At 40.2% G+C, this 15,795-nt stretch overlaps 1 protein-coding gene across 1 annotated transcript in view; it reads left to right on the forward strand.

The window, feature by feature from the left end:
* The window catches only part of JADE2 (jade family PHD finger 2), a 189,463-nt gene that overhangs the window by 59,548 nt on the left and 114,120 nt on the right, over window positions 1-15,795 (forward strand). Inside the window, exon 4 of the mRNA XM_044664689.1 lies at window positions 1,530-1,687. Coding sequence (XP_044520624.1) covers window positions 1,530-1,687 — 158 coding nt within the window. The remainder of the gene's footprint in view (window positions 1-1,529; window positions 1,688-15,795) is intronic.

The raw sequence follows: 15,795 nt of genomic DNA on the forward strand, positions 1-15,795 counted from the left end.
CAGGCATTAAGTGATTTGCCTAGGGTCATACCATTAGTAACTGATTTTAGATCTCAATGGCTTAAATTTTAGATCTCACTAGAGCCAGCTGGCTCTATCTAGCTGCCTCTGGTAATTTCAGGAGCCTTCTAGACCAATCAAGTCTCAAGTGCTTCTTCCCTCACTTTTAGGGGGGAAAAATAATCCTTGCCTACCTAGCAGGAATCCCACTAGATATTGGTCCTTTCACAGGTCCTAAGAAGTTAGTTGTTCAGCATCACATACTCCTTTGGCAAAGCCAAGATTTATACCCAATTCTTCTCACTACAAATCCAATGTTCTTTTAAGAATGACACAAACCTTATTTTTTATGGTGATCATCTCTTAAAAATAAAAAATATTTTCTAATGCTTTCTTAAACACAAAAATACTGAATTTCAAAAATATCACAAGATGGGAGGGATAATAATATAACATGATATCTCTATGCCTCTAGGCATCTTATTATTTATTTCATTTATTGGATAGATTTTATTTCTGTTGTCTTTAAAAAGAAGGGAAATAGTATATTTTGAATTCCTCAGTCTCTTCAGAAAATGAAAACTCACTGAGTCGCTTCTCATGTTTAAGTGATTCTTTTTTTTTCCCTCCTGTGATTCCTTGACCTGTGGGCTTCCAGAAGAGAGAGACAGTGTTTCACTTAATCTCTGAATTTCTTTCTGTGAAGAACATCACTCTCTGATTTTAGAGTTTTTTCCTTTTTATCCCAGACTCATAGTATAGGGGATTCCTTCTGAGAAAACCAAAGTTACAAGGACTTAAAAGTCTGAGAGGGTGGCCTGGGAGCTTAAGGGAACTGGGAGAGAGTTGGTTAAGTGGGACTTGCCCAGTCCATAGTTTGTGTCAGAGGTAGACTTGAACTCAGGTCTTCTTGACCCTGGGACAGCTCTCTTTTCACTACTCTCTTTCCTTTATTCTTAAGGGACTGGAACAGAATTTATTATGCTTCAGATGAATCCAAAAATAGTAGAAATGGTGTTAGAGAAGACAAAAAAATGGTTAAGAGAGATAAGCAGGGAAACCGCATTATGACATTAAAATGTATCATGCCCCCTTTAAAAAAAAAGAAAAAGGTACAAAATAAATTTCACATCTTGCTTCAAACCTGCTCTTGTTTGTGCATCCTTCTGAACTGTGTTCTCATCTCTCCACATAGTAGGTGCTTAGTAGATAGGACACTGAAATCAGAGTCAGGAACCTGGATTCAGATCCTACATTGGACATAAATTGTGGAATTCTGGGCGAGTCTCTGTAAAATGAAGGGGGTAATCCCTTCCAACTTTCAATTCCATTAGATTATAAGATCCTTGATGGCAGGACCCCCCCCCCCTTTTTTTTTTTGGTATCCTCAATGTTAGGCCCAATGCTCAGCCCATAGTAGGAGCATAATAAATGTTTAAATAAATGTTTACCAATTGATTGATTAAAATCCTACTGTTCTTCTCTCTGACCCAGTTTCAAACTGTTTCCCTTTCTACCCCTTTGTCCAGGTATTCCGGACGGACCTGATCACGGCCATGAAAATCCCGGACTCCTATCAGCTCAGCCCGGATGAATACTATATCCTGGCAGATCCCTGGCGGCAGGAGTGGGAGAAAGGGGTTCAAGTGCCGGCAGGCACAGAGGCCATCCCTGAGCCTGTGGTGAGGTGAGTGAATCCTGTGTTTCCCTGCTTGGTGCCCAGTTCTTGGTGGCTACTTGGCTTCTCTTAGACTCTTAAGGGTCATTCACATTCATATCTCATCCTTGGTTTGTCTGTGTCCCACTAGGTTTTGTCCAACAGGGCCTAGGATGTTCTCTGGGGATCCTCGGGGATCCATGGATTTTTAGTGCTGTCAGGGAGGAATGGGATACATCTCTAACCAGACTGATACTCATTTTATAGCTCTCATTTTAAGAAAATCTAGTTTTAAAACTACTTTATAGGTTCCTCTCTCTTGTAGAATTCCCAATATAAAAGAATTCACCTTGAGAATGCTTTTAGGACTCTTCCTACCTTTCCAGGCGTTTTACAATTGCTTGCCTTAACACACTGCAGCAACATTGGCTTGCTTGCTATTCCTCACTCCAAAGCCCTGGTTCTCCCACAGGCCTAGAATGCCTTCTCTGGCTTCCTGGAGACTCGACTCCTCTTCGACTTTCTGCTGGAAGCCCTTCCCGTCCCCATCCTCCATCCTTCACCATCACCTTTCCTCCAGGCTCTTCCATCTAAGATTCCCTTCCACTTATTCTGCAGATCTCTTATATCTGCATAGTTATTTGTATATTGTCTTCCATTTGATTTCGAGCTCCTTGAAGTCAGGGGTCATATTTCTGCCTTCCTTGCTTCCCTGGCACTTTGCAGAGTGCCAAGCAGAAAGTTATTGAGTGACTACTTATTGAAGATTTAACTTATGGTTCTTTTAATGCAGGGGTTCCTAGCCTTTTGTTCCTTGTACCCCTTGACTTTCCAGGAAATCTTTCTATACCCCTTTTAAATATGAAAGTATATCAATTCATGCCTATGCACATCAGATATGAAATAAATTACTGTTTTTCTTTTTCAAGAGTACATGCCAAAATATCTTTTAATTTCATTAATTAAAATCAATTCTAGGTTTTGAGTGATAATACATGTATAACTCAGTGGAATTGCTTGTCAACTCCAGGAGGGAGGAAGGAAAAGGGGAGGGAGACAATATGAATCATAGGGGGGGAAAATCACTTCTGAGGTGCAGCTAGGTAGTACAGTGGATAGAATGCCAAGCCTGGAGAAGGGAGGTCTTGGGTTCAAATCTGCCTCAGACACTTCTTAACTGTGTCTTAGAACTGATACTAAGACAAAAAAAAGGTAAGGGTTTAAAAAATGTTTTTAATCAGTTCAGGCTTTCTGGACTATTTCCATGCAATAATATAGTTATTTACCAGATATTGTCTGTTAGGAAATCCTGCCCCAGTGTTTGTTTCTATACCCTTTGCTGGAGGCAAAGTGGTGTTATTAGGGCAAAGAAATTCACGGAGATGTTTGGATACCAGTTAGCAGGGGTTCTAATCAGAGATGAAGATCCATCCCCTGGACAAGGGCTTGTATATGTATGTATTCCTAGGAGTTTGTGGGAGAGAGGACCTGTGGGTTATGAGAGTTGGACAGGAAAACTCCCTGAAGAAGGTAGGATTTGTAAAACTAGGTTCGAATACTTTTGTTTTCCTAATTCTCTTCACGTCGTTTATTGTGCTAACTAAAATAATTTGGGGTTATTATTCTCTCAGGTTTCTTCTTTTGCTAATAGTGGCCAAGATTGGCAGCAGAAGTAGGATTTGAACCAGGATTTCTGAGTTCCCAGTAGGAGCTTTTTCTACCCACTTATGCTTCATCAGGAAGAAGGGAGCTCTTTAGTTAATATCAGTTGGTAAATCTATAAACATTTATGAAGTATCTGTGTGCTAGGTACACATACTAGGTTCAGGGTTTGCAAAGACAGAAATGAAGCAGTCTTTACTCTCAAGGAGTTTAAATTCTGTTCTTACATATATATATTCATTTATTTTTTATTTGTTTGTTTATTTTGTATATCCATGTGGGATACAAAATAAACAAAAATAAATGAATATATATATATATAATACATATATGTATGGGTGTATATATATATAAAACAAACAAATAAAAAATAAATGAATATATAGATATAGATATAGATATAGATAGATAGATATAGATAGATAGATATAGATATACAAAATAAATACAGGGTAATTTGACCAGTGGTAGAAGGCTGGAGGTCGTTTTGAGGTGGGAAAGATGATCCTGAAAGGTTTCTTCTTTGTAGAGACACTTGAGCTGAGCTTTGATGGAATCTAGGGCCTGAGGCCCGGAAAAATGAAGGGACTTGCCCAAGTCCTGTAGGAAGGTACTACCTACCTAGCCTTTAGGGTTATGCTTTTGTTGCTTTCATTGAGTACTCAGATACTCCATTGAGCTTTGAAAGGAGCCTGTGATCCATCTAAGGTTTTGCTAGTATAGAAAGCTGACAGAGGAAGGGTGAGAGGTCTTTGAGATCCCTGAGGCAGCACTGGGGGTACCCTAATGAGATTTATGGGCATCAGTAAATCCACCCCTTCATTCAGTGGGGAGGAGGTAGGTGATGGGACTCTTGCTAGAAATACTCAGGTAGTTTCTGTGCACTTGATTGTCCTTGAAAGAGATGGGCTTGTTCCAGAGCAAGGAGGCTGTGGCAACTTTTTGAATTGATGTCTAGATTAGCAGCAACAGAGATGAGTTTGCTAACCTCCCCAGAGGATTAGCAGACTGCCTTTTTTTTCCTCTAGACCTGTGACTTCAAGATAATCTCAAGTGAAATACTTTCAGAATTCCCTACTCAAACTGCTAATAACAATAGCCATTGTTTCCTTTTTTGTTTATTTGTTTTAACTGAATTTGACCTCCCTCTAGCAGTAGAGAGACAGATGAGCAGGGCTCTGAGGTTAAGTGCAGAGCCACCATACTCAGATACTACATAAGTAGGATTTATAGTTATAGGGTCATAGATTTAGAGCTGGAAGAAAACATGGGTCCTTCTGAATTCAGACCTGGTTTTCTATATCCTCTGTGCTACCAAGCTACTCCCAACCTCCTCATTTTTACAGTTGAGGAAAATGAGGCCAAGAGAGGCGAAGTATTTTGCCAAAGGTCAGCCAACTGGTCTTGAGATAAATCTGAACTGAGGTCTTCCTGATTCCAAGGCTCTATCCAGCTCTGTTCACTATTACACATTGACTCTCCTTATCTTTTTTGAATCTCACTGAGAGATTAACAGGGTCAGGATTACCCTTAAATGTTCCCAGTTTTTCATGGTTGTTGTTTTTGCCTCTCAGATCCCAACCTCTAGTGAGCCTTCTACGATGGTTTATGAGTTAGTGGGCCTAGTTTGAAGAGGAATCTCTTTGGATTTAAATTGACTTATCCTAGGAAAAGAATACCCAGTCTGTTTCTTGGCCCATACTTCTACCTTTCCATCTTATCTCCCCTGATCTTGTGTGCCATTGACAATGCCCTCAAAAGGCCATCTCCATGCCATGATAGAGGGATAAGAATAGTATATTAGTGGATATGGGCTAGTAGTTTCCCTATTTTACAGATGTGAAGCCTGAGGAACAGAGAAGTTAAGTGACTTGGCTAAGATCATAGTGACAAGAAGTAGACTAGATCTTCATAGGATTTTAAACTGGAAAGAAGGTCAAAGGCCATCTGTGGTTCCAACCCTCCATTTTAAAGATGAGCTACGTAAGGCCTAGGGAAGTTAAGTCACTTATAGATAATAAGTATCATAATAAGATCTGAACCCAGATCCCTTGATTCCAAAGCCAGTTTTCTTTCTACCATATCCTCTCTCAACTGGAGAACAAGTAGGCAAGTTAACATCAGGATTTGAATACTCCTCAGCCTCGGAGTGATTCTTGGGTCTCTGATACCAGTCGAGATTGACTTTGGAGCCTGTCAGATTCTAGAACTTTTCTATGAGGAAAGAAAACATCTGAAAGTCCAAGTAAACCTAAGGTATTGGGGAGTGAGTGTGCGATCCCTCCCAGAAGAGTTTGTACCTCAGTATTATTCCTGGTGTAATAGAAAGGGTCAGAGTTGGGGTCTGGGCAATACCTTCGTGTATAACACGGGCAAATGCCTTCCCCATCTGTAAAATGTGGGGAGTGGACAAAGTAGCCTCTCAGTTGCCTTTCAGCTCTCATATTTCATAGTGCTGTCAGAGAGAAAGAGGAATAGGCTAGAATTATTCATGTTTGGCTTTGGAATACTCTGCCCTTTGTTTTGAAGAAATCACTTGTTTTCCTCATCCAACACAGCAGGGGATAAGACATGCTAAATGCTCAGAGGATGACAAGCAGAAGTGCCAGTGGCAAGTAGACATGGATATCCCTGGCAAGGATTGACAAGGCTCAGCCTTTGTGGAGGCCAAATTCGTACCTAGAGTTTTCCTTTTTTTTTTTCTTAATACTTCTTTTTCTCAAAGAGATTGTAGAAGATTTTAGTGCTTGGCACATACAATTTGTTTACTTACTTTTTAATCATGTCTGACTCTTCAAGATCCCATTTTGAGTTTCCTTGGGACCTTAGGGATTATTTGGTCTAATCTCCTTACTTTGCAGATGAGAAAACTTCTACCCTGCGATGGGGATAGTTACCTATTCAAGGTCTCACAGAGCCAGGCTGGAAGATTTCAAGCCTGGGTCCTGTGAGTCAGATGTAATGTTCTTTCCACTGAACTATATAGAATGAGTCAGTCATTGAGTGAGATTTCCACTTTTGGCTGTTGATCTCCATTTAGATGAGTACTTTGTTAGAGGAGACCCATCCAAAGCTACTGTATCACTGTGGATTGTTGTTGGAGAATGTTGTCTCCAGTTATAGCCAGTACTACCTAAAATATCTTGGAGTAAACTCGTATACATGTGCATTTAGTTCCCAGGAGTAAAAATTTTAAAAAGAACTGAAACTTTAATGAGAAACCTAGACACATCAGAAAGGAAATGATCGAAGGGAGACCATCATTTGGCTTTCTGGAGTATTTGGGGGCATCTATTTTTAGTTGCCTCTGATGCACACGTCATCGCAGTCTGGATGCAAAAGTGTATTTCTGTAATGCTGAGGGCAAATTTGAGGTTATTTCCAGATGAGAAATGACAGCATGGGGTGATCTCTGTGCTAGGTGGCATCTCAAAGGCAGGCTCCATTGATGGGCTGGGAAAGAGCCCTTGGTGCAGAAGGAGCCCTCTGGGCGAGGGGAGACAGGAAAGATATGTTTAAATTTTGGTTGCTATTTTTCGCTCCCCCTCTTCGCATATTCCTATCTCAAACAGATCAAGACTTCCCTCTTCTTTTGAAGACAGGCAGCATGGTGGGTTGGGGAAAGGGCTAAATTTACAGTTCAAACCCATTTTTGCATTGCATAGCTTGTATGAGCATGAGCAAGTTAATGTCCTTGTCTGGGTCCCAGCTTCTTGATCTGGAAGATGAGAGGCTGATTTAGATTAGGAGTCTGGCCCCTTTGTTTGTCCCCTTGAGCAGTTTGGTGAAAACCACAGACCTCCTTCTCAAAAGTGTTGTTTTTAAATCCAGAAAATAAAATACAGAGGATTATAAGAGAAAGTGATATCTTGAAGAATAGTTAGCAGAATATTACAGCATCCAAGTGCAAGGGTAAATGATCACTTCTTCGGAGAAGATTCTTAGCTTCAGATTGGGCTACATGACTTTAAAGGTTCCTACCAATGATGAGAATCTATATGCATTCTTCATCATCATCATCCCCATTTGATCAGATGAGGAACCTGTTGTTCAAAGATATTAGGGGACTTGTCCATGTTCACTGAGTGGCAGGACCAGTGCTAGCCTTTTAGGTAACTTCTCCCTTTCACCACAGGCGCTTCTGTAGCCTTCTAGTCCAACCTGGTCCCTTTAACAAATGAGAAGCATAAGAGCAGTGGAGTGCTTATTTAAGGTCATATATCCCATCCTAATTCTTTCCTCTATCACAATTCCTATTCAAAGGGAGATCTGGCAGATTACCTCAATCTCAGGAATCCCAGAGCCTCCACTTGCTTTCAGACATTCACCAAATACTTTCTCTGAAGATATGTTCTGGTGACTTGTCCTCTAATACTGGGAGCCAAGGGTGTGTGCTCAAATATGTGTCTGCAGGGAGCTCTCTCCCTGCTTGAAGAGTTCTTCTGGAAGCATCTTCCTGGCCTTCAGTTTGTCTTTAATTCCATTGTACTATCAATGGGCATTCTGTTTTCTTTGAAAGCCAAGAGCTAAACCTCTAAGCTTTTAAGCAATCAATATGAATTAAAATGCACGGACTATTCATGCTCCTGCCATTTCTAAAACTTTTTTTTAAACTATCTTAAGAGGACAGAATTGAGGCTGCCCCATTGCAAGAACTCAGAAATGGCAATGAAACATGAAAGATGGTGAGTTGCTTTGAGGACTATGGAAATCTTGGCTTCATTTTATATCACCTGATGATGACTTATGGCCAAAGCATGTTCTGTATTTATCTTGTTGCCATTCCACGTGCTAAGGTTTGACTCACTCCACAGTTTCCTGTCAGGCCTATGCAGTGACTTTATTTCCACACCTTTTTTTAACCTGTTTCCATCTCCTGTTTGAATACAAGTTCCAAATGCTGACATCCCTGAGCAACTTGGCATGGATAGATGACAAGATCAGAGTTTTACAGCTAGAAGGATCTGGTCTAATTTAAAAGCCATTTAGTCTAACTCTCTCATTTTACAGATGAGGAAATTGCCTTACTATTCAACTAGTGTCAAGAGGTAAGATTTGAAACCACATTTTTTTTTAAAGTTTATTTCATTAAATGTTTCTCCATCATGTGTAAAAAAAATTTTTTTAACAATCATTTAAAAAATTTTCAGTTCTATATTCTCTCTTTCCCTCCCAACTGCCCCCCCCAAGGTAAGCAGTTTATATTGAGTTTACCTGTGAAATCATATCAAACGTATTTTTTTACTAGACACATATTGCAAAAGAAAATACAAAATAAAATAAAATAAAAATATGCTTCAGTCTGCATGTAGAGTTCACCACTTTTCTCTCCGGAGGTACATAGTATTTTTCATCATGTGTCCTTTGGAATTGTCTTGGATCATTGCCTTGATCAGAGCAGCCAAGCCTTTCACAGTTAATCATCCTTACAATATTGCTATTACTGTGTACAATGTTCTCCTGACTCCTTGACTCTACATTCAGCATTTTATACTACATAGCTTCTTAAAGGGCTGGAGAAACTATACAATTTGATGACATGTGGGATGTGAAACAGCATTATTCTAATGGTAAAAGGACCTGAGCAGCTAGCTACCTGTGTGTACTTTGGGCAAATCATATAACCTCCATGGGCCCGAATTGTTTTCATCTGGAAAAAAAAAAGAGAAATTTGAATTCCATAATCACTAAGGTTCTCTTTCCAGCTCTACATCTGTGATTCCCTTTTCTCTATTCTCTATTGTCAGTGGGATCACTGGAGGATGCTTCCTCTTCTGTACAGACAGAATTAAACTGTTGGGAGTGAGCCGTGTAGTACAATAGAAAGAACCGTGGACCAAGAGAGAGGAGACTTGGATTCTAGACATTGTCTGTCATTTGTTTAGTGTGATCTCTATTAAGTTACTTAACCTCTTTAGGGCTTGGTTTGTTCCTCTCAAAAATGGTAGTATAATTGGTAGGATGGGTTAGAAGAATGTATTCCAAAGATGGCATCTAACAATAAAATGTCATGTCAAGTTTCTTTGGCCTCAACCATTGACCTTTCTTTGGCTTGTGTGTGTTGGATGTGAAACAACATAAGTTTTTGTTTCAATGGATTTTGCCTTGTCATGGCTCTAAAATTGCAGTTTTTACAAGGAAATTGACTAAGGATGAGGAAGTTTCTTGAAGGTGTAGCTCAAAGTGTCTTTTCTCCTCCCCCTTTTCTCATTCCCCCATCATCACATTAGTCTCATCTACATAGACTTATCCAAGGAGTGCTGTTTGGAGTCTCTTCTCATCTACCCTAATACCTAGATGTTGCAGGGACTGTAAAAAGCCATACATTTCATTCCTTTACCTCTGGGTAGGATCTCGGTACCCCAAACATGATAAGTTTCTTTTTCTTGATTTATTTATGTCAGAAGAAGTAAGCCTCATTATCCCAATGTTTGCTTTCTCATTAGCCCTGGCCTCTGCCTTGACCTAGGGTCTTTTCCTAGTACCCTGATGAAAGTGTTGCTATTTTCCCAATTTCCCACTAGGGATAGGTATATACAAAAAGCACAGGAATGGATCTGCCCATCTAAAAGATTCTAAGTGACAACCATGTCTGTTGTCAAGCCATAGAGACCCTGGATAGCAGGAATCACAGCAAGTATGAGCAGCCATCTATTGAATAACTATTGGGGATGATGAGAAAGAAACAGAAAGAGACAGAAGTTGTTGTGTGGGGCAAGCATAAAGTAATTGCTGCCTAGATGCTAAAAGAGGGACATCATTTTCCCTTTAACTCTCACTGTAGGCAGCAAATAAAAGCAAGAAAAACCAAGACCTCTGCAGTGATAGTCCCTAAAATTATCCCTTAAATTCTGGTTATAAAACTGGTTTTGTTGGAGGAAAAAAGATCCAAAGAGGCAGGTGAGACCTGAGACCTCATGGGGGGCAGAGGAGTATGGGCCCTGGTGAGTTTGGTTCCCTGCATGTTTTGGTCTTGTAATGTAGGTGCCCATGGGAGATGTGTACCTTGGGTTATGTCGCTGAATAAAATAATATATTATATTATTATACCTGAAATCTTGTGCACAGAATAAATCAAAGGACTGGGTGATAAAAGTCTCTGTGGCCCAGAGTTAGTGATATCTCTGCCCTTGAGCCTTTCCTTATAGTATCAGGTATAGTTGTGTCAGAAAATGAAGGACCTTTGGAGTCAAGAGACATGAGAGTAGCATAGTAGGGATATTCAATCTTATCTTCCTTTATATAATAGTATATAATAACATATAACATATTCTTTTAAATTGCACATAGTGTGTTTCTGATTTGCATAATGATTTTAGATATGCATCATCTTTATTTTCCATTTATTTATAATATAAATCTAATTTATATATGATATAAATTGAATATGTATAAATATAATTTATATAATAAGTAAATCATATTTATTTAATTAATTTAGAATGTTTTTCCATGGTTCCATGATTCATGTTCCTTCCCTCCTCTCTTCCCATAGCCAATGAGCAATTCCACTGGGTTTTACATGTGTCATTGATCAAGACCTATTTCCATATTATTAATATTTGCATTAGAGTGATCATTTAGAGTCTACCTCACCAATCATATCCTTATTGAATCATGTGATCAAGCAGTTGTTTGTTTTTTCCTGTATTTCTACTCCCACAATTCTTTCTCTGGATGTGAATAACATTCTTTCTCATAAGTCCCTCAGAATTGTCCTAGATCATTGCATTGCTGCTAATAGAGAAGTCCATTACATTCGATTGTACCACAGTGTATCAGTCTCTGTGTATAAGATTCTCCTGGTTCTGCTCCTTTCATTCTGCATCAGTTCCTGGAGGTTGTTCCAGTTCACACGGAATTCCTCCAGTTTATTATTCTCCTTTGAGCACAATAGTATTCCATCACCAACAGATACCACAATTTGTTCAGCCATTCCCCAATCGAATAACATCCCCTCATTTTCCAATTTTTTGCCACCACAAAGAGCGTGTCTATAAATATTTTTGTACAAGTCTTTTTCTTTATTATCTCTTTGGGGTATAAACCCAGCAGTGGTATGGCTGGATCAAAGGGCAGGCAGTTTTTAAAGCCCTTTGGTCATTCATCTTTATTTTTAATGATACCCAAGGATCTTTTCTGTTCTGTGGTCTAGCCTTGAGATATGAGATGCTCCATTCTAGAAAGTTAATTCCCATAAAAGAGAGAATTGACTACTTCCTTTTGGATTTAGCTCCTCTAATAGACAACCATTTGCCTGACTTTTCTGTTGATACTTACTCTTATCTCAGCTTGGATCCTACTCCAGATAGGGATTGGGATTTTCCCTTTCTCCTAAGGGTGGAGTGGTGGATAGGGGGTGCCTAATCATACTATGGTACCTAATCACATGAGTGGTGAAATCTATGACCCCTACCTTAGGCAAGATACAACCTTGACAGAGGGATGGAGGGTGTCGGAAGGACAAAAGACTAAAAGCAGAGTCCCAGACAGGACTTCAAATCCATGAAGAACTAAGGCACTGCCCATTTAGAAGAACTGGAGGTGTAATCAAATACACCAATAGCCATGTCGACTCAGTGTTGAGCATTTGTGCTCCTTGTGCCTAAAATTCAGCCAGGGCTGCTCTCAGTCTATCAATAGAGCATTTAAACCCCCATGACGGATTAGTTCCAACAGAAAATGTGAATTCATCTAGCCCTTAAGTAATGATTGAATGACCCTAGAAGAAAGGTCCTACTTCCCCAATGCAAAGATTTATGTTCTAGAGAATTCCCACTTTAGCCTTTGTGCCACACCTACTTGTTGACCTCTGTTGCTGTGACTTCTAGATCACAGATCTAGATCTAGAGCTTGTTCTACTTTGGATTTTATCAAGAAATCACAACACCGTATAGTAGATTGAATACTGTACTTGGATATAGACAAGCCTAGGTTCATATCCCACCAGCTGTGTTAGCCTGGATAAGTCACTTAACCTTTCTATATCTCAATTTCCTCATCTATAGAATGAGAGGATTTGTCTAAGTGACCTTCTAAGGTCCCTTTAAAATTTGTAGTCCGGGGTAGCTAAGTGGCACAATGTCTGGAGCTCCAGGATGGGAGTTGGGAGGACTAGGGTTCAGATCTGGCCTCAGATATTTCCTGTCAGTGTGACCCTGGGCAAGTCACTTAATCCTGTTTACCTAGCTCTTGAGTTTTACCAAAATAAAATAAAATCTATTATCCTTTGATCTCTTCTCCTTTTAATCCTGTGGTTCTCTTCCTGGGCTGCACCAGGTCTTCCAACTCATAATTCTTTCAGTGATGGGGATACTATGGCTTAGTTTAGAGAGACAGACCCTGTGTGTCATTTTTGACCTTCAGGTTCAGTTAAATCCAATGAATGTTTACTCATCACAGACTCAAACTATTTACAGACCTCCTCTCCTTAGACTGTCCTTGTTCAATTCTCAGAGAGAGTAGGGAGAACCATCTGTTTGGGAGGGTCCTGCTGGGAAGGGTGCTGGATTTTCCTAGTCTAGACTGGATGGGGTGTGACAGGAGCAACTCCCTCCCTGCTTCTTAGACAAGGACAGATCTCTGAGCCTAGCCTCAAGTTTGAGGCTGGTAACTCTTTGCTGTTGTCCTATAATAGGTACGTGCAAATGAGTATCTGTCTCTGACTCTGTCTCTCCCTCTTTCTCTCCTCTCTTTCTCTCTGTCTGCCCCCCCTCCTGTCTCTTTCTCTCTATCTCTGTCTGTTTGCCTCTCTGTCTCCCCCGCCTCCATCTCTCTCCTCTCTTTCTCTCTGTCTCTCCATCTTTCTCTCCCTCCTTCACTCTCTTTCTGTCTCTCTCCCTTTTTCTTTCACTCTTTATTTCTGTCTCTGTCTCTCCTTCCTTTTCTCTCCATCTCCCTCTCTCTCTTTTTCTCCCTTTCTTTCTCTGTGCCTCTGTTTATCTCTGTTAGTCTCTATCTCTCTCTCACTCTCCCTCCCTCCCTCTTTCTTTTTCTTTCTCTTTCTGTCTCTGTCTCTGCTTCTGTCTCTCTCTCTCATTAATAAAATAATTCTGGAGACGTTTACTAGCCGAGGTAATTAATTCCAGATGCTGTAATGGTGCTGGCTGAGCAATAGCATCTTTTCTTTCCTAAAAAGAACTTGTACTTTCAGATTTCCTTGGTTTTACCAGAGGCAGTTCTAAATAGTAATTGTTTCATTAAAAGGAAGTAAACAAAAACTTCAGTAGGGGTTATATAAATAATCAGAGGCAATAATCAGGATTGAATCCCAGCCTTCTGACTCCTATTTAGGATTCCTTTAAACTCAACAGACTAAACTGAGTAAGAATATTCCATCTCAGGTAACTGAGCTTCTGGTAGCAAAGACACATCTGTGGAAAGACCACAGCAAGACATACTATTCTTTAGGCTGTAAATGCATTTTGGTTGGTACTGCATGGTTTAGGGCAAAAGTATCTCAACATGTGGCCTGTAAGCCTCACTATGGCAAAAAGCACTCCCCAGGGTACAAACCATATTCAAATGTAATTGGGAGATATTTAACAAAATGAGTAAAAATACAATAGAACATGGATAAAGTTAATATGTGGTTTTCTAAGTCATTATGCAGCCAGCAGGGTTGTACATTGGACATAGAACATAAAAATCAGGGTTTGAATTTTGTCTCCATTACTTTTTTTTTTTTTTAACCCTTGTACTTCGGTGTATTGTCTCATAGGTGGAAGATTGGTAAGGGTGGGCAATGGGGGTCAAGTGACTTGCCCAGGGTCACACAGCTGGGAAGTGGCTGAGGCCGGGTTTGAACCTAGGACCTCCTGTCTCTAGGCCTGACTCTCACTCCACTGAGCTACCCAGCTGCCCCCTCCATTACTTTTTTGCTAGGGGCACATGGAGAAGTCATTTCCCCTCTGTTTCTTAATTTCCTAACCTGTAAAATGGGAATGCTAACACTTGCCCTACCTATTTTATTATGTTATTGTGAAGAAAGTACTTCCTGTACCCACACGGAAACACAACTTGATGTATTAGAAAAAGCTTTGGCCTGAGAGTCAAGAAGACCTGGCTTTAAATCCTGTTTAGCTACTTATTATCTGTGTGGTCTTGAGTAAGTTACTTAATTTTCCTCAACCTCTATTTTTCTCATCTGTAAAAGGAAAGGATTGGACTACGTGGTATTTTAAGGACCCTTCCAGTGAATCTCTAAAAATTGAAGCATAATAGAAATGAATCATCTTAATTTTACCCAAACCGTGTACTGCTTCAAGTAAGACCTCCCCCAACATGCTTTAGGCTTCAGCCAGCTCTCTCTCTCTCTTTTTTTTTTTGTCTACAATATTTTTTTTTCTTTAACATGGCTGAAACTTTGCTCCCCCGGAGTCTTAGAAAAGGAAGGGGCTTGTCAGAGGATTTGGAGTCCTTTAAATTTTTTTTTGTTAGTTTTTAGGAGTTGACATCTTTGCCAAGACATTTTGCCTAGCCAGCCTCACACCTGCCTCCTTGCTAACTGATCCAAGAGAGCTGATGACCTCACTTAGCAAATTTCCAATCAGTCCTTTTTGTTAAAAGGACTGTGCAGGGGCTTTCTGTGCCAGGAGGGAAAGAGATATAGTGTGAGCCAGTGGTTGGGCTGCTGTCTAATTATATAATTAGACTTCCTTGGCCAGATTGTTTCCTAACAAGTTCCCTCTTTGGTTTCTGATGGTGACCCTTCTATTTTCAATATTCTATGATAATATCTGTTACTAGACCATATTCAGAGCAAGTTATTGTCCTTTGTTGTTATTGTTCAATCATGTCTGATCCTTCAAGACCCCGTTTGGGGTTTTCTTGGCAAAGATTCTAGTTTGGTTTGCCATTTCTTTCTCACCTTGCGGATGAGGATACTGAGTCAAACAGGGTTAAGAGACATGCTGAGGGTCACATAGCTAGTAAGTGTCTGAGACTGGATTTGAACTCAGGAAGATAAGTCTTTCTGACTCCAGACCTGACACTCTAGCCGCTGAGCCATCTAACTGCCCGGTAGACGTCTGCCTATTTCTTCTTGTCTATTCCTCTGTTAAAAAAATTAGCTGCCATGTAATAGAAGTAAGTCATGCATTTGGAGAAATAATATGGAGAGCAGTAGAATGAACACTGAACTTGGAGCCTGAGAAGACCAGGGTTCAAATCAAGGCAGGGTTTGGAGAAATTCTAGAAAGCCTGGTTTCAGGGCACGATAAGAAATCTCACTCATCACAGACCAGTGAGGCAGGAGCTATCTCCAAGGTTCCAACTGGAGGGAGAGGATGAGGTTGACTGGGGTGAGGCAATAGAGTGTGGGTGGGACTGAGATGTATCATTCTGCTTCCAGGCAAGAGGACGGCAAAAGCTCCTCTATTTGGCCTAGGACACTTCCTAGTTGTGTGACCCTGGGCAAGTCACTTAACTCCCTTGCCTAGCCCTCTAGCATTCTTCTGCTTTGGAACCAGTACAAA

The sequence above is a fragment of the Gracilinanus agilis genome, chromosome 2, assembly GCF_016433145.1.
Source record: "Gracilinanus agilis isolate LMUSP501 chromosome 2, AgileGrace, whole genome shotgun sequence".
NCBI classification, from domain to species: Eukaryota; Metazoa; Chordata; class Mammalia; order Didelphimorphia; family Didelphidae; genus Gracilinanus; species Gracilinanus agilis.